Source organism: Acomys russatus, chromosome 26 (assembly GCF_903995435.1).
Source record: "Acomys russatus chromosome 26, mAcoRus1.1, whole genome shotgun sequence".
Classification (NCBI taxonomy): domain Eukaryota; kingdom Metazoa; phylum Chordata; class Mammalia; order Rodentia; family Muridae; genus Acomys; species Acomys russatus.
The window spans coordinates 8673372-8692920 of NC_067162.1; the positions used below are offsets into that span (position 1 = coordinate 8673372).

The window sequence follows — 19549 nt, forward strand, 5'->3', positions numbered from 1 at the left end:
TGCTGTTTTCTATCCCACGACTCTCTTCTCTTTTCTTCTTCTTTTTCCTACTTTCAGGTTTGGAGATGTTTCTTTGCAAGAAAGTATCAATCAAGAAAATTTTGAACTTGTACAAGAATATTACTCAATATTTATGGAAAGGATGCCTCCTGATTGTAAGTACATGAGTTGAAGAAAACATTAACAATCGTTTGTTGATTAAAACCTTAAGGAAAAGAGAGATGTGACTAAAGTAGTGTGGGGTGGGGAGTGAAAGCGATTTGAGATTTTTGCGAAGAAAAGGGCTGATTGCCAAGGTGGCTTGGTTGAAGCCTGCCTCATTACTTTGATTGCCATCGTCAGTGTGTCCAGTGTTCATGCTGTGACCCTAAGTGTAGAAAATGCCAAGATTTATAAATATGGAAATCAGATCTCTCAATTGAGTCCAACGAAATTCCTATACAATACCTTGCACATTTGTCTTTAATCATTCAGACATATGAGATATGATGCATGGATGTAAAGAGAAAGTCATGTCGAATACAAGTTCTCCAATGGGATGATAAGTGAGGTAAATGCCTAGTTCTCCAGTGTCATGTTAAGTTTTATAACTCAGGAAACAAATTCATTGGATGTACTTATTGCACCACTTAATGTGAAAATTTTAAACATCTAAGCTGATAGACACGTTTTAAACTTTGGAAATTCTTTCTCCACTATTCATCATTGTAGCTCTTCCTTCAACTTGAGATCTTGAGTATTTGAATTGATGGACTGACCAGGACTTCATCTATCTCTGGCATGGTTCTCCTCAGATATTTGTAAGGATAGGAAACTACCTTTAACAAGTGGACATATTAAATTCTTATGAAAGACAACAAAGTATAGTTGCCATTAATTATAATGAATTTGTTCATTGTTTTGTGTTTGATGCCTGGGCTCTCTTAGGCAGCAGGTATTTCGATCTTTTCTGAGACCAACGAGTATTGTTTCATATACTACAATGACCTGTGTTTCCATGTCCAGACAGATAGAAAAGTTCCTTTCCTGTATTTACAATGTAAGTTTTATAACATTACATTTCACATAAAGGATTATTTTTCTCAAAATTAAACTCTTTAGCATCCAGCTTACTTTGAATTATATGTCTGTTAATTTCACTAAGGTTAATAGTATGTGTATATGAAAATAATTTTCTTTTATGATTAATGAAGTTTTCTAAGACTTAGACATTGGTCACTTGTTGCTCCAAGATTTGCTTCTTCTTATCATTCTAAAATAAGGTCAGAATTTTCATTTACTCACAACATGAATTGGGTCTACATTGACATGTGAAGACTAGTTCTGCTCCCCAGCCCCGCAGCATCAGTACACCTGGGAACCCATCAGCAATGCAGGTCCCCAGCTCCTTTTTAGACTCCTGCATCCTCCCTGACCCCATGCTTCCAAGTGATGTCGGATCCACAGTAATGTTTGAGAACTACTAATATACCATCCTTGTTCAAAGAGTAAATTAAAAGTAGTAATGGAACTCTGTGAAGGGCTTTATTATACCAAAACCAACCATATCACCTAAAAAGGAAATAAGTAAAAGTATTTATTCAAGTATTGCATAACATGAAATGTAAAATACATATATACTCAAGTGATTTAAACTATTCAAAGGAATAAATTTTTTCAGGTTTAAGAGGGAGAGAAATCTGCTGTCTGTATGTTAAATAAAATAAAATAAGCCTTATGATTTTTATCTAAAAAAGATTTAAGAACATTACATTTTCTCTGTTACCAATTAAAGAGAGTTGTCCCTCAATGTCCATAAGGTATTGGTTTTGGGACACCCTACAAATTCATCAAACTAAATAACTTTTATTAACAAGAGCCTAGTGAAATCTAAGCAGTATGGAAATGTTTGCCATGCTGTATTTTACAAAGAATAATCGCATACACACAAAGTCTACAACAGGCTCAATAGAGATGCAGTTTTACTTCTGATCCATGCTTGGTTGAATTTAGGGATGGTAAGCTCTTGAATGGAAAAAACTGACCACATAACCAAGTATTTTTAGAGACTTGAAAAATGTATTAAATAAAAATAAGATTTTTATTTACTAAAAGTATGATAATTTTTTACTTTTTTATTCTTTGAAATTAATATAATTTCATAATTATATAATGATATAATTACATCATTTCAGTTTCTCTTTTCTTCCTTTATTTCTTTTCTTGCACCTCAAATTCATGATCTCTGTTTTTAATTGTTGTTAAACACACACTATAGTATAATATCATATAGTATTAATAGATAGATAGATAGATAGATAGATAGATAGATAGTGTAAATTAACCTGATTAGTCTCTATAATGTTGCTTGTATGTATGTTAATTTGGATCAGGCCATCTGGTTGTAGATACCCAACCTGAGGCCTCTTTCTTGGGGACGCTTCAATGTTCCTTACTTCCCTGCCATCCCTTATCGAGGGTTGCGCCCCATGAGATTTCCTCAGTCTTTGTTATTGAGTCTCTTGGTGTAGATCTTGTTCAGGTCTTCTTTAAGCAACCATGTTGATGAGATTACATGACTGTGGTTTTTCTGACATTTCTAGGAGACTCAATATCAGGGCAAATTTCCTCTCCACCGGCTCTTACAGTCATTTTGCCCCCTGTTCCCCCATGATTCTTTGGTGAAGAAGTTGTGTCGTACATGTATAACTTGGGTCTTGTTCTCTGCTTTTTGATGAGTTGTGGTTTTCTGCGATGGCCTCTGTCTGTTTCAAGGAGCCTCATCTTTGATGAGGGGTGAAGGTGAGCTCTATGCTTATCTGTGCAAGTCATGGATCTTGGAGGAGAACCAACAACTGCCACATTATTAAACCAACATAATTTCTATCTACATTCTAAATAGTAATCCCTATAACCTCAGATTGAACCAATCTAAATGGAGCCAATTACATCTGATTAGGTAGGCCTTCATGTGCCTGATTTCCTTATTTTGTTATGTTTTGAGGCAAACCAATCAGATTTTCAGCAGAATCAAGTGATGTTGTCATTGTGATTTTACTCTGCAACAAAAATACAACAGAAATGTGTGTAATTATGCAAACATACATGGGCTGTACCTCTTGTGGAGATGTCACAACCCTAGGCAAAGCTTGCCATGGCGCTCCATGCCAAAAGCTAAATAAAGAACTGTCTTAGGAGTACAGATAGTGTCTACAGAATTAGCTAAAATGGCAAGAACTACCATTCTGCTAGATATAACCATTCTGTGCCATCCCTTTAACCTACAAAAATCTATTATTTATTTTTATAGTAAATATAACTACATATGACAATATGTATATGAAATAAATATTCAATAAATATACGAAATCCAATACTTTATTAATATACAATGCATCTATTGGTTATTAATTTCTTAACCCTGTTTTCTAAATGACTTCCAAGTGAAATTGCTCAGAGTCTCTGCGGGTTTCTAAGTAAAAATTATTTCTTCTCGAAAGATGTCAGTAATCCTAATGGGTCTCCTCTGCTTTTGCACATCAAGGCTGTGGTGAATGTACCCTACGTTATGTGTTCACTCAATGCCAGTTTTCTTTCACTCATGTACGAAAATCTGTGAGCAAGTATAATCTTCCCCAAGTAATCAGTGAGTCCATGATGCCTGTAGGCTCAGTGGATAGTCTCAACTCAGTAATCTATAAAAGTGGAGTCTTCTTTTACTCGATGCTGTGAGTGTTACTGACCACTTAGCCTTTAGGTGCTAATAAGTGGGTGTCTGAAGCAGAATGGAAGTGACTCACCAGCCTCGCTCAGGCTCCTCTGTGATGCTCCGCACAGTCTAGTGAATTATCAGCTCATCTATTTAGAATCTTGATGCCATTGGAATAGATGCTCATTTAGATGGAGTTAAATCAAACTTATGCTCATCTTCCTCCAGCTGAAAAAAGAAAGCTGTTACTGGAAGGTGCAGTGGGCCGGGGTTCTTCTCCACAATGAGCAATTATTCTGTCAGTCTTTGCTGACAGATGCAGTGCTCTCTGTCCAATTCTGTCAATCTTTGGTCTGAAGCAGCTAATATATATCAAAAATATATGTTTAATAATATGTATGCTCAGGGCATTGATAAAAGGCTGTACTGAGCTGTTGTGGGTTTCTTCTTCCTGTTTTTGTTTGTTTGTTTGTTTGTTTGTTTGTTTTTGTTTTTTTTTTTGTTTGTTTTTGTTTTTTTGTTTTTGGTACAGTGTGGCAGTTTTCAGGTGTTTGTGCTCTCCGCTCTGACACCAATGTGCAGTAAATCGTCAAGAGCCGTTTCCCCCTAGGCCTTACCTGTGATGTTCACTGGCACCTTTGATCAGCTGGGGCAATTCCAGAGGGCAGGCCTTGGTGTTTCTGCTCACTCTGATCTTTGCACCTGGCTTGTTGCTGTCAGGAATCAGTCAGCCTCCCTAAAGCATTAAGACTTAACTTTTGCCTTCTGAAAAAAAGTCAAAGAAAGGGCTGTTCTGTAACTCAGTGGCATGGGTGATTTGACGTTTGCGAGTCACCACGATGGATGATGTAGATAGATTCCAGAGCTTGGTAGAAGGGGCAAGCCAGTGACGTCTTCTCCCTCCTTAAAGCAGGAAAGAGCTACCCTCAGTTTATCACATCCAAAGTCAGTGTCCTTTTTTTTTCTTATATTAATGCCCAAATACTTTATCCAAAGTGCAGTGATGGTTACTACCACCCAAGTCTACCAGAAATTTACTCTTTTCTTCACACGATAATGGTGGGCTATGTAGCACTGTGAGCTAAGAAAGAAAAACATGTAGTGCACTTTTGTTTTAGCTGTTCCAAACTAGCCCTAAAACATTTGACATCTTTGTCATATATAGTATTTCACCCATTATAGAAATAAAAATTGCATATAAAATACTTTTTAAAAATATCTTGGTTGCAATGAGAATAAATATAATACAGTCGTAAAATTTTCATCACGTATATTCAATTTTTTTTTTTTTTTGCTGGAACTCTCACACTCAATTTAGCAGACACCAGCAGAGATGATATTATGTATAAAACCCTGTGTCAGTCACTAGGGAATATGAAGAGGAGGAGGTTTGTACCCAGGTAACTCATGGCCTAATGAGTCGATGTAATCAAGGGATAATCTACGTTAACTCCAAAGCAGCTTCCAGAAGAAAGGGCACCTGTTGGAGGTGATGTTTTTTTCCTGAATAATGGCTTTGCTGCTGTTGTTTTACTTTCTCCTAAATAGTTTCTGACACATGTGGCTCTGTATGGATAAATCACTAAGTTTTTTACTGAGAATCTCTTACATAACTCCTCCCTTGACAAAAACAAAAGCATAAAAGAAGAATCTAATATATTATATAGAATTAATTATATATGAATCATGTGAATGGTTTTCTATACAGTCCCCATAGAAAATGAAGACATGTATGGTATAAACTCATAAGCGGATATTAACAATATAACACAGGATAACCATAATACAGTCTACGGACCGAAAGAAACTAGGTAACAAGGAGGACGCTAGGGAGGATGCTTAATTCTCATTCAGAAGGGCAAATAAAATAGACACTGGGAGCAGTCAGAAAGAGGGAACAGGACAGGAGCCTAGCACAGAGGGCCTCTGAAAGACTCCACCCATCAGGGGATGAAAGCAGAAGCTGATTCTCACAGCTAAAATTTGGGCAGAGTGTCGGGAGTCCTGTGGATGAGTGAGGGGATAAGAAGGACCCAGAGGGGGATAGGGAGTCTCCAAGAATACCTACAGAGCCAACAAATCTGGACCTGGGTGGAGTGGGGGGTCGCTCCGGAGACTGATGCACCAGACAAGGACCAGGCATTGAGAGGACCTAGACCCCGACTCACATGTAGCCAATAGGTAGCTCAGTCTCCATATGGGTCTTTTACTAAGGGGAGCAAGCGCTGTAACTGTAATGAACTCTGTTGCACTCCCTGTGTTCTGTCCCTGCACTGCCTGTGTGAGTCCCTGCACTGCCTGTGTGAGTCCCTGCAGCACCTGCGTAAATCCCTGTGCCGCCTGTGTGAGTCCCTGCAGCGCCTGTGTGAGTCCCTGTACCACCTGTTTGAGTCCCTGCACTGTCTGTGTGAGTCCTTGCACTGCCTGTCTGAGTCCCTGCACTGCCTGTGTGAGTCCCTGCACTGCCTGTGTGAATCCCTGCAGCGCCTGTGTGAGTCCCTGCAGCACCTGCTGTGTGAGTCCCTGCAGCACCTGTGTGAGTCCCTGCAGCATCTGTGTGAATCCCTGCACTCCCTGTGTGAGTCCCTGCAGCATCTGTGTGAATCCCTGCAGCACCTGTGTGAGTCCCTGCACTGCTTGTATGAGTCCCTGCACCGCCTGTGTGAGTCCTACACTGCCTGTGTGAGTCCCTGCACCACCTGTTTGCAGCCCTTTAAACATTGTATTCAGCAGGTAGGTGATGCTGTGAAGGGTCAGGGTGTGATTTGGAGTTGCTCTTCCCAGCTGTGGGATCCTACTTCACTAGCCTCAGGGCAAGAAACACCAGAAACAAAAATATTTACTGCACCATCTTGAAATCAAGCACAATTACTAAAGTATGTGTTTTCACTGTCTTTTATTGTCCTGATCCAGGTTTCACTCTCATATCTGAGGCTAACCTTGAGCTCAGTGGCCTTCCTGCCTCGGCTTCTGAGTAATGAGATTAAAGACATTAGCCATCGCGCTTAACCTAGTATATAGTTTTTAGGTATACGTTGCAAAAACTGTGCATGCATGGTATGAACTCCATTTAGGCCTACTACAAAAACCGTTTTAAGTAGTTTACTTGCGCTGAAAGGTTTCCTACCTTTGAGCTTTTGCTTTATTTTTAATTTTCACTTTCTTTTTGTCTCTTATGCTTGTAACAGAACTTAAGGTGCTCTGTCATGAGCCGTTCTCTATTTTCTAAGTCAGATAACCTTAATTTTTAAGCAAACATAGATTGTATGTATCTAATCTTTGCTCAGGACATTATAAAAAAAAACTTTAAACATTGAAACAAAAAAAATAGTGTAAAATTTATATTAAAAAAGCCCAACCCTAACATCACCACATTGAGATGATGACCCTGTAGATGAAAGGATCGTATAAAAGCGGATAGGAAAGTGATTCTTATACTAATACCAGGTAGAATAACTCAAGTTGTGTTTTATCATGCTCATGCCACACATAGGAACAACTCACTTCGTATGTGTGTTCATTTCAATACAAGTGTACATGTTACAAATGAGCGTAGAAGCCAGAAAAATCTTGAGTTCCATTTCTCAGGGCTTTTACTTGCGTTTTTGAGACAGCATAGGGCAGAGCTAATGACGAGTCAGCTCCACAGGCTCTCCCTGTCTCTAGCTAACTAGAGTTGGAGCTACAATTGTGCTACCTCACCCAGCTGTTTGTACAAGAGTTCTGGGGACCTAACTCAGGCCATCGTGTTTGTGAGGCAAGGACTTTTCCAATTAATCAGTCTCTCCAGTCCACAATGCCTTGCATATTTTGATGTTGCCACCCAGACATTTAATATTCAGCTTGATTTTTAAGCACGGGACAAATACTTTTCATAAATACAAATAATATATTTTTAGGTTGTTTGGAGTTTTGGTTTTGGCTTGGTACTTTTTTTTTCAAGACAAAGTTTCTCTGTGTAGCCTTGGCTGGCCTATATTTGCATTGTCCAATAGGCTGGCCTCAAACTCACAGCGATCCACCTGCCTCTGCCTCCCTGAGTGCTGGGATTAAAGCTGTGCACCAGCACACCTGGAAAAATAATATAATTTTGTAAAATATCTATGAGATAATACTTTTCCTGAGTAAAGTTATTGAATTTTGTTCCTAAAATGAACAAAGAGCACAGATGTGATGGTGCCCAGTCAGGACTGTATTCTGTGTATAGTAGAGTTACGGGTGATGCCATGAGTAGAGCTGCCTGTGAGAGGACAATGTGACCCCATCCTCTAAGGACAGAACAATCAACCTTAGGTGCTAAAAGCTTCCTAAGAAAATCACACTGCTGTCCTCACATACTGTTCAATGCCATAGAGTCAGCTATTCATTAGAGAATAGACTGTAACTTACACCCATCATAAGGCGGGTGCATAGGTCAGAGAAGCTTGTGTCACACTGTGAGTATCCATGACTTACAACTACTTAAGCGAGTGTGTCCTTCAATTACTGATAATTCAATGAGCTCTGTCTCAGGCTGGAATAGGCAATGGAATTGACCATGACAAGTGACACTTTGCTCACTGAGCCACAAAGACTGACAATGTTCCACAGAAAATAAGCACTTGTGAGGACTGTCAACTTACCGTCCACGTGCTTTGATGACACAACAGGCAAGCCACATCCATGGACTTGTGTGTTTCCGCCTCACACCCACGGCCATGCTTTCCAGACTCAGAAATTAATGTTAACCCTGAACTTCATCACACTCTGGAAATGGCCTATGTTTATAGAATGGGAAAATGAAATGAGGCAACTATACAAAGAGGCATAAATACACACACACACACACACACACACACAGAGAGAGAGAGAGAGAGAGAGAGAGAGAGAGAGAGAGAGACATAGAGAGAGAGAGAGAGAGAGAGAGAGAGTCATTACTCCAGGGAGGTCTTCAATCATTTCTGATTAGCCAAGAGACTTTCTAATAGTGAAAGTTTATTTCCCAGGTTTCAAAGTGAATATGTAAGTATCTCCCCTGCTTGTGGTAACACTAGATTTTCTTGAACCCTTCTCATTTATGTAAGTTGCTTCCTCTGGGCGTTAGCAAGAGAGAACACCACACGTGTGTTCTAGTGGGGCTTTGGAGCTATCTTGCCCAAAGCTATCTAACCCCGGCTAGACTAATCTCCCTTGTCATTGCTCTGTCCCAAACACCTGTTTTATATTATACTTTCTTTTCATTGTCCCCAAGCTTACAAAGGGAGCTAGGCTGTACATGACACAGTGCCCTGCAGACAGGATAAAGCCAGGGAGAGTACGTAAGTCAGAAAGGATATACTGCCATCAGCTAACGTGTGGAAAAATATGATAATGCTGTGTTATTGCTACCTGTCTTCCTTAGCCCCCAAGGGAGGAGCTCAAGAATTCTGGGAATCTTCAGATCTCAGCAATAGCTAATAGCTCATGTGCTAGAGGGAACTTTCTAGATAAAGTTGTAATTAAAGATAAATTTTATGTTTCTAATTTTACTATCAGGGGACCATAAACACATGCTATACCATTAGCACATTGCTAAATAAGTCTTCCTCAAAACATAATTCAAGGAATACTGATTTAGGTCAACCCTGTCACCTTTTAAGCGGGATTTAGGCTTCCACCCTAGGTGCTGTTGGGACATCAGGGATTCGACGCCACATAGGATGATTTGCAGAACGTGCTTTTCTTGACTTTTAGGCTGTTATTCTACTGGTGCTGTCTGAGCTCCTCTGGTCAGACTTTAAAATGGCAGACTGAGTTTGAGCTCCAGAACCTCCATGATAGGAGGAGAGAACCAAGCTGTCCTCTGTCCTCCACATGCACCCCTCCCGACCCCACACGTAATAAAATTTTAATGTGCTATAAAATAGTATTCTATCTTTATTTTCTCAATGTACATAAAATCAGAGATAGAGATATTTAGTTGTCATTAAACTATAGACCAGCCAGAAGTATGAAGTCCAAACAACACTGAAAACTGAAATTAAATAAAAAGAATCTTCTGCATCTTGACTATTACACTGTCATGTTCACAGCTTCAATCTGTCAGTTCTTGATTGTCCCTTCCACTTTGTTATGTGTAGGTAGAGAGACGTCTACCCTATCTGCCGTCCCACTCTTCCTCTTTTCTTTATACTGGATATCTAGTCTGACAAAAATCCCATCTTGTGTTTCATAGTCGGCCACTCTTTGCATTTGGGTGGCCTCCCAGCACACTAGCCACTCCATCCGGCCTGTGATGGCTTAGAATAAAAAGACAAGAATGCAAGTGAGAGCTCACTTAGTTGAGTCTCTAGCTGTTTGCAACACTTATGTTTCATCCTCAGCCAAAGGAGGACAATTAACACACATGTACTTTGTACTTCGAAGTACATTCCCCCATTATCTCTCTGGGGTAATGAAGTCGGTATTTCCACTGTCAGTTTCTATGACAAAAAAGATGTCACACTCCATGTACGAAAGCTGGAGCAGTGGGCAGGATAATGATTGGTGTCTATTCTGAAATTCTCAGAGAATTCTATTTCTTCAGGGTTCTAACAAGTCCAATGATCCTTCCAGTTACACTTGATTGTGAATTCTTTCCTATTATTTCAACCCACTTAACAACCTTCTTCTACTCAAAAACCTTTCTTTCTCTGTCTCGTGTATACTCCTTCAGACCCGTATTAATTTTAATTACTGTTTCATGTGATTATCAATTCTCTGATTTTTTTTCTCTAAAATGAATTACCTTTCATTTTGGAATATCCTTATAAACAAGTTTCTAAAAAAAATCACCATAAAGATAATTTTTTTGGTCTTACAGAAAGGAATTGGTTAACACTAATTATCTTAATTTTTAAGATATGCACTTAGTATATAAATATCTGGATTTGACCTGGATTAATGTCTGTGTCTCCAGTGGCTCTTTTTCATTTGATAGTATATCCAATAAGCAGAACATCTGTTAAAGGTGGCTAAAGATTAATTTTAACTTCTAAGTTAAAACCAAAGCAGGGAGGTTAGAGAGCAGGTTTAACCTTTGCTGCTTTCTAGAAGATCCGAGTTTAATCCCCAGTGCCCACATGTTACTTCTAAAGCATCTGTAACTCCAGTTACAGGGAAATCCAACACTTTCTTCTAGCCTCTGAGGGCACCAGGCATGCCCACAGTGCACAGACAGCATGCAGGCGAACCTCACATACACGTAAGAGGAAAAATAAAAACAACGGTTAGGAGAACTGGCTCCATCTATGTCATCAGAAAGTGGAGGGATAAAGACAACCAAAAGGGAAGGCCTTGCCTCTGCCCCTCTAGGCTGCAGTCTGATCTTCCTCTGTTTCCTCAGCCAGCTGATAGGATGCTGGAATTTTCTCCCAAGCTGCGTTCCCTCTTTTAACTAGGCTTTGAAAAGCCCATTCTTGCTCCTATCTTCACCGTCTCCCAACAGGCAAATCCTTTCTGCTGTGCTGTGGTTGTTGGGTAAAATAGTGTACATGGAAGTTGGCCCAAGGGGCAGGGTTGGTCACCCATCTCCTTCCACTGCTACAACCTCTACCAGCTGAGCACAAGCAAAAGTGATATCCGTGAGCTTCGATGTGACTCACGGGTCCCTGAGCTGGCCGTCCATGCAAAGCCTCCCAGCTCAGAGCTTCTCTGGCCATCTAGTTCCATCCTTGTACAAAACCATGACAAGCAGAACAAGAAACTCAAGGTCAGCTGCTGATGTGCCATCAAACAACAAAGAGCCTGTCAGCCTTTTACAAAATGTAAAGATGTTTTAGGATTCTGTAATCAAGCCATAAAGTATTTCTATGAGATTTAAAAAATGTTTTCCTCTGAGTGCCGCCAGGCCTTCTTATCCAGGGGATGTGGTCAAGTATGGGGCACCAGTGTTCATGTGAAAGTCAATCCTCACTTTCCATTCAACTGTGGAGAATGTCCTGTCCATTGGCTAGATCTGGGTAGGGGTTCAAAGTTTACTGCATGTATTGTCCTTGGCTGGTGCCATAGTTTGAGCAAGACCCCTGGGCCCAGATCTGCCTATGATAATGTTCTTCTTGTAGATTTCTAGGACCCTCTGGATCCTTCTATTTCCCCATTCTCCCTTGCTTCTCTCACCTAGGGGAAGTTTAGCAGGCTACCAAGAAGAGACTTGATACCCTATGAGCATATACAGGGGGAGGAGGTCCCCCTCAGTCACAGTCATAGGGGAGGGGAGTAAGGGGAAAATGGGAGGGAGGGAGAAATGGGAGGATACAAGGGACAGGATAACAATTTAGATGTAATGTGAATAAATTAATAAAATGAAAAATAAAACATTTTTAAAAAGAATGAAACAATGAAAAGGCAAAAAAAATTTTAATGCCTAATGTGTTATTTCATTCTTCTCCCTTTTCAATAAAGGCTATGGCTCCCAATGTATAATATATAAGAAGAGAATTTCATATAATCTTTAGTAAAGAAAAGACATTTTCACCACAATTTTGAGGTATTTCAACTGTTGCTTCTAGTCATGTGGTTCTACATTCATTTAAGATGGAACTCTGAAAGTGTGTACACTGAAACTGTTCATCTCTAAGTAGGTTGGAATTTTGGTGTCTGATTTCTTACACTGTCTTCTTCATAATGGCAGATGAGAGATGCCATTTGTATGAAGCCAGTTTTAGTGTGGCACTGTCTTTTTATGCCTTTCAAGATCCTGTAGCCTTCAGAAGAATATTATTTATAACTATTTCGATATTTTTTCCTAAGTATGATTGTCTGCTTGCTAATATGATCAATTATAATTGTTTAGCATTAATTAAAGTAGATTAATGTTGCAGATTATAGTGCTAACCAGAAGATACTGTGAAAACATTGTTCTCTAGGCAGTATGAGCTCTTCTACGTTGTTTCTATTGTGTTTCTATCTATACACTACCATGTAACAAACTGTCCCCAGTTTACAAACACGTAATAGAACCAGTTAACCCTGACCAGAGATTTGCTGGGTCAGGGACTCTAATGGGGGCAGTTTGACTCTTCTCTCACATTGATGACTTTGAGTAGAAGGAAGAGTGGTCAGGGGTCTCTTCAGTGCCTGGAAACTTGAGGCACCCAAAAGTCTCAGAATCCATGTCCTAGTACCTGGCGATAGACTGACATAAGGCCTGTTGCTTCGGTCCCTTAAAAAGACCTTGCCCATGGCATCTCCTAGTTTATGTTAGATTTATTCTTCTAGAGATAATAAGGGAGACTGCACAGTAAAGATCAAAGAGAATAACCAGATAGGAGTTATATAGTCACTTATGACCTGGCCCTGGGTTGTAAATATCATTGGTTCCATCTTCCTCAATAGTGAAGACAGTCATAATTCCACTTGAGCTCCTCAGGAAGAACCTACCAGAGAAGAAGGGCGCAGTGATTTAGAAACACCAGAACAGGTTTGGCTGTTTTCCTGATATCCAGAAATAATATTAATTGTCTTTTCTGTACTATAATAACAGTACACATTTATAAAGTTGGCTGGTTAGCATTAAAAACCCATCAGCATTTATATACCTTAAATATCTTTAGTAGTAAGAGACAAGGGACAGAAACCCTGACTCAAACTGTTCTAAACAATAAGGAATATTCATTGATGTTCTTCTTGTAGGTTTCTAGGACCTTCTGGGTCCTTCTATTTCCCCATCTCCTATATTTCTCTTACCTAGAGTCTCAGTAGGATGTCCTCACATCTATCCCAATTTCCTGGTAAGTGAAGACTTTCGTGGGACATGCCTTTTTGGCTAGTGCCCAATTATAAGTGAGTATATACCATGTGAGTCTTTCTGCTTCTGGGTTAACTCACTCAGTATGACCATCTCTAGTCCTATCCATTTGTCCACAAATTTCAGGATTTCCCTGTTTTTAATAGCTGAGTAGTATTCCATAGTGTAAATGTACCAGTTTCTTTATCTATTCTTCAACTGAGGGGAATTTAGGCTGTTTCCAGGTTCTGGCTATTATGAATAAGGCTGCTATGAACATCATGATGGGTGGATTGGGGCCCAGCATCTGCTCAAACTATTGCACTAACCAAGGACAATACAATAGTAAACATTGAACCCCTACTCTGACCTACCCAATGAACAGGACATTCTCCACAGTTATGTGGAGAGTCAGAACTAACTTTGACATATTTGACCACCTCCCCTTGGTGGGGATGCCTGGTGGCACTCAAAGAAAGAATAAGCAGGCTACCAAGATGAGACTTGATAGCCTATGGCCATATAGTGGGGAAGGAGGTCATAGACCTAGGAGAGGGGAATAGGGTGAAAACGGGAGGGAGGAAGGAATGGGAAGATACAAGTGATGGGATGGCAATTGAGTTGTTATCTGAATAAATTAATAAAAATTTAAAAATATTCATTGATTAATGTCCTCCAAAAGCCCAGCAGTAAGACAGGCTCCAAGAGAGGATTGTTTTGGTGGCTCAGACGTATGCAAGAGATGGCTTTGCCCCCCTTAGTCTCTGTTCCTCTTAGTGTGTTGATGCAATTATTCATGTATTCACCTTATGACTAAGCCTGTCTGTCACCTCAACAATGTTCCCAGCAGTGTAATGTCATCTGACCATGAGATAGTGAAGTCACTCCCAGAGTTCATAGTGTTAGAGCTGAGTTAACCCACTGGGAAGCATGGACCATTCCTGTTCACAAAGAAGTACCCTACCATTAATTCTGGGCACAATTCTGTTTAGAATTCTTGCTGCTGAAGAGGCATCATTTGGTGAGCCACAGAAGATAAATATAACGTGTAACTCTTTGCCTTTCCTGTTCCATTCCATGGGGGAGCAGTAGACAGGAGCCCGCTTGTGTGTGAATGGGGTGGTATTTGTATCCACATGTGTGTTAGGAAGGGGCTTGCTATCTTGGATAGACTCTGTGTAGTCCTGATGAAACTGGCTTTCCCAAGAGCAACAGACATCTTTCTCTGTCTTTACAGTTGTCACAGAATTGAGTAATGTAGGGCGTTCTGCCGCAGCCTTTATTAATTGTATTCTCTCAGCTTGATGAAGCACGGCAGGGTCACTGTGCTCATTTTACAGTTGAGGAGCTAGAGGCACAGAGCCAAACAACTCGCCCTCAACCACATATCAAGCAGGGTGGAACTGGCATTGAAAGTCGTTTTCCTGGAATTATGGCTTTGTTTCAAGAGACTTATGGGGGTTTCAAATACAGAAGTTAAAAAATTATAAGTAAGAAAGATTTAGGAATTGAGAATTAATAACCCAGCATAAACAACTGTGTAAAAAGCAACTATTTACAAAGTAAAGGTCCTTTTTCTGACTTCTCTTTGGCTTTTTCACAGATAAGTATTTTCTCTCTGAGAAAAGCAACATCTTGACTTTATTATTTTATATTCTCATGTATATTTTTAATATTTACCTACATAATTTTATATAGTTGAACCATTTTGTTGTCATTTTCTGGCTTAATATAATTTTTATAATACCCATGTCAATATGTGTGGCATTTAAAAATTTTGTTTGTATATGTAATAGCATACTGAAAAAATGCTTAAAAGTTTGCCCATCCTCTTTATCAACATTTTGTCTTTTCTATTATTTAATGTCATAAACAATTCAATTATCATTTTGCATCTTTCACCTTCAATTACTTTCTGTAACCCAATTAGAAAAATAGTAAAAACAAACAAAAAAACAAACAAACAAAAAACCCACATATGAAGGTTGCTCAGAGGTTCAATTGAACTCTCTAAATTTGGTGTTAGACTAATGCATGAACACGTGGCCAAAACAAAACCTATTAAATTTGTAGACATCTCAGGAGACCTGGTATAAATCTAAAGCAAACCCGTGTTTCTCAATGATTATGAATTCAGTTGATATATCTGAAGATATTGTTACATGTTGAAACCTCACAAATCAATAAAATAGCCATTACTACTGATAACCCTTTTTCAAATTAGACCTGATTTTTTGCTCTCCATGGATTTTTATTAGGCTGAAAAAATTGGCACCAAGCACAGTATTGGTTTGCAAAGAAGTGATATATTTCTAATTGCCATTCTAGAGATATAATTAGAAGGCTGGGGGTCTAGTCTGGGGTAAAAGAGCACCTGGGAAGGCTCTGGGTTTGGTCTCCAGAATATAAAGAGAGAAAATTAGCAAGACAGAGAGACGGAGGCAAATACACACACACACACACACACACACACACACACAGAGAGAGAGAGAGAGAGAGAGAGAGAGAGACAGAGAGAGAGAGAGAGAGGAGAGAGAGAGACAGACAGACAGAAACAGAGAAAGAGAAAGAGAGACAAAGACAGAGACAGAGAGAAAGAGAGACTATGGTGAATGGAGGCGAGGCCAGAGGGCAAGAGAAAAGTAGGGAGAAAAGAGCAGATCCTGGAAAGGTAAAGACTCTCAGCCACAAGGGAATGGGGATTTGTAGGAGCCACTATATCCGTATGCTATTTCAACAATCATTATGAGATGTGAGTGGGTGAAGAACGGCTATTTGTTTCACATTTAGGAGATTTTTTTTTTATTAATTTATTCTTGTTACATCTCAATGTTTATCCCATCCCTTCTATCCTCCCATTCCTACCCCCCCATTCTCCCATTATTCCCCTCCCCTATGACTGTTCCTGAGGGGGATTACCTCCCCCTATATATTCTCATAGGGTATCAAGTCTCTTCTTGGCTACCTGCTGTCCTTCCTCTGAGTGCCACCAGGTCTCCCCCTCCAGGGGACATGGTCAAATGTGAGGCACCATAGTACGTGAGAAAGTCAATATCACACTCTCCACTCAACTGTGGAGAATATTCTGACCATTGGCTAGATCTGGGAAGGGGTTTAAAGTTTACCTCCTGTATTGTCCTTGGCTGGTGCCTTAGTTTGAGATTGAGCTGGAAATGATCATAATGAGTGAGTTAACCCAGAAGCAGAAAGAATCAAATGGTATATACTCACTTATATCTGCATACTAGCCCAAGGGGCATGTCCCACGAAAGCCTTCACTTACCAGGAAACTGGGACAGAGGGGAAGGCATCCTATTGAGACTCTAAATGAGAGACGCATAGGAGAATAGCAAAATAAAAGGATACAGAGGATCCTAGAAATCTACAAGTAGAACAATATGATAGGCAGATTTGGGCCCAGGGGTCCCGCTCAAACTAAGGCATCACATTTAGGAGATTTATAGTCTGTTTTCAAATGTCTGTTTATTGACAACTCTCTTTATTGCCCCTCCAACTTATTCTATACCGCACACTTCCTCTCGAAATCAAGACCTTTCCTTATTTATCCATTATAGTTTTACACACTCACACACACTTACACACACACACACACACACACACACACACACATCACTAAGTCACTTGGTGTTCCTCCTGTATGTATGAGTTTCAGCACTGACCAATTGGGATTGGATAATCTGTGATGGCTTTGTTCCCCAGAGAAGACTGACTCTTCCTCTCTCGGGAGCCATTGGTTGTCGGTAGCTCCTTATCTCAGGACAGGGCCTTGGGAGTTTGCCCCAGCAATGTTGTAGTGTCAGTTGATGTGGTCGTTATGCTGGTCCTGTTTAATTGCCACGTTTTTGAGGTCCCATGTGTGCAAGGCTGCTCTTCAGGCTCTCACCATCTTCCACAACATCTTTTCTAATGCGCAGAGCATGAAATCCCATGTCAACAATGAAAAAAATCATTTTACTAAGCATAAGTGCTTTGTTATGAATAGGTTGGTCTATTATAAAAATGCCAGAGTAGATTGTTAACCCCAACTAAGTGTAGAAACACAAAAGGATGGGAATAGATTCTAGAGTTTCTGGGAGATCAGAGACTAGTTGTAATCTTCCTTTTGGGAAAAAAAAAACCCTACTATTTGTGCTAAGTGATGTTAATTTACTGTAAAAAAAAAAAAAAGTAACTCAGATAACAAACTTACAAATGAAAAGTCTTACTTGGGCTATTCTAGGGGCCCTAATTAATTCATGTCACTGCTTTGGGCTTGTGACAAGTCAGTCCATCATGGCAGGCACATGTGGTGGAGGAAAAAAAAAAAAACATTATGGCCAGGCCATGAAACAAAAGAAAGGAAAGAGAATAGGCTGGAGTTCCAGAGTCTCCTGTGAGAGCATTAACCATACCCTAAGTTGCTTTTATAGAGCCCGTATCCTCGAGGTTTTACTCTGCCCAGGACCACCCTGGGAACCACATATTTACCACATGGCTTTGGGGACGATCAGCATAGTGTGCAGGTTACTGTGAAGCCTCTGCAAGTCAGTGCTTCCCAGGGCTTTATCGTGGTTCTCTGTGTTGGCAGTGCTTCAGTTTGGTGGGCTGCAAGTAGAAGTGTTTAAATAGGCAGAGCACAAACACGATGTGCCACGCATGCTAGGATTAGATGTTAGTTCACAAAGGTTTTGTTACAGAGCGGATGTGTGCATGATATGCTGCTTCCACGGGATGTCGCATTAATTAGTAATGGAAATATATTTAATAATTAAAGACTGCGGATGTGAGGAAGAGAATTAGTAGTTTAATATACAAATAATGGAATAATCACTGTAGATAAACTTTTTAATATGTCTATTACTTCACATAGTTGCCACTTTCTTTGTGTATGATGAGGTATCAAATATCGAATAAAGTGTAAACTAGTTAATTACCTGTGTTCACTTCTAGATTGCAGTTTCGGATTTTATTTTTCATTAAAGTAGGCATAGTATTTTACATTGGTTAAAAATCGATGAAGATAAACTTGAATAAACTGGATTTGAAAGAATCTTTGGGACCTTGAAGATGTGGGTGACCAGGGGTTGGTGTTTTCTGCCTGGAGCCCAGACTCTATGTAACAGACACTGGGCTCAGGATCACACAGCACAGAGGTGTAGGGCCTCACACACTCCAGGGTTCACAGCACTGCTGCCTGGGCCCATGTCCCTTGGCCTCAAATGCTCCTAGAGGCCCACAGTATTTCCTGTGGGACCATCTACTACCATCTATTGTCCTAGATTTACCAACTCTTTCCATCTGACATCTTCATTAACTAATTACAGACACAGCTTACTTTCTTGCACTTAATATGGGCTTGAATATCTATTTTTCCCTCATTTGATTATTTGGATTTTTAAAGGCTGATCTTATATCATGGGATCTTTCTCTCATGTTTAAACACACGTGTAAACACACGTGTCTGGCGAGAGTGACCTACCTAGCAGTGTGATGGAGTCCTTTTTTTTTTTTTTTTTTTTCTTTTAACTTGACACTACCTAGAGTCATTTGGGAAGAGAGATTACCAATTCAGCAAATGCCTCAGTAAAATTTGCCTCTATGCAAGTCTGTGGTGCAATTTCTTGATGTAGGTTGGCCCAGTTGACTGGGGTGGGGTAGCACAGCTGAGAAGGTGTACTGGATGGTGTAAGAGAGATGGCTGAGCAAAGCATAAGGAACACGCTAGTGCACAGTGTTCCTCCATGCTCTGAGCCCCAGTTCCTACCTCCAGATTGCTGCCCTGAGTACCTGCTCTGATTTCTTTCTGTGGTGAGCTGTGACGTAGAAGTGTAAGCAAAATAAACTTTCCCCCAAGTTACTTTTGGTTTTCTGTCCTATCACAGCAGTGGTAACCCTAACGAAGACAGTGCTTGGGGAGTCAGACTTTGTCTTTGAGAATCAGCTTTAGTTCCATGATGAAAATTTGACTTTTGAAACTTGCGTCATTTAGTAAATTCATGTGTATAATTCACATAGATGTTTTAAAATGTTTATGTAACATAGTATATATAATGAAAGAATAGCCATTTTATTCTGTACTCGTGATACCTGATATGAAATAAGATCGTTTTTCAGTGAGCGCATCTCTTCCACATCAT

At 39.9% G+C, this 19549-nt stretch overlaps 1 protein-coding gene across 3 annotated transcripts in view; it reads left to right on the top strand.

Moving 5' to 3' along the window:
- Positions 1-19549, top strand: part of Inpp4b (inositol polyphosphate-4-phosphatase type II B) — a 345013-nt gene that overhangs the window by 275511 nt on the left and 49953 nt on the right. For all 3 annotated transcript variants that reach the window (XM_051169166.1, XM_051169164.1, XM_051169165.1), the window contains one exon: positions 58-155. In XM_051169166.1, the coding sequence (XP_051025123.1) occupies positions 58-155 (98 nt within the window). The remainder of the gene's footprint in view (positions 1-57; positions 156-19549) is intronic.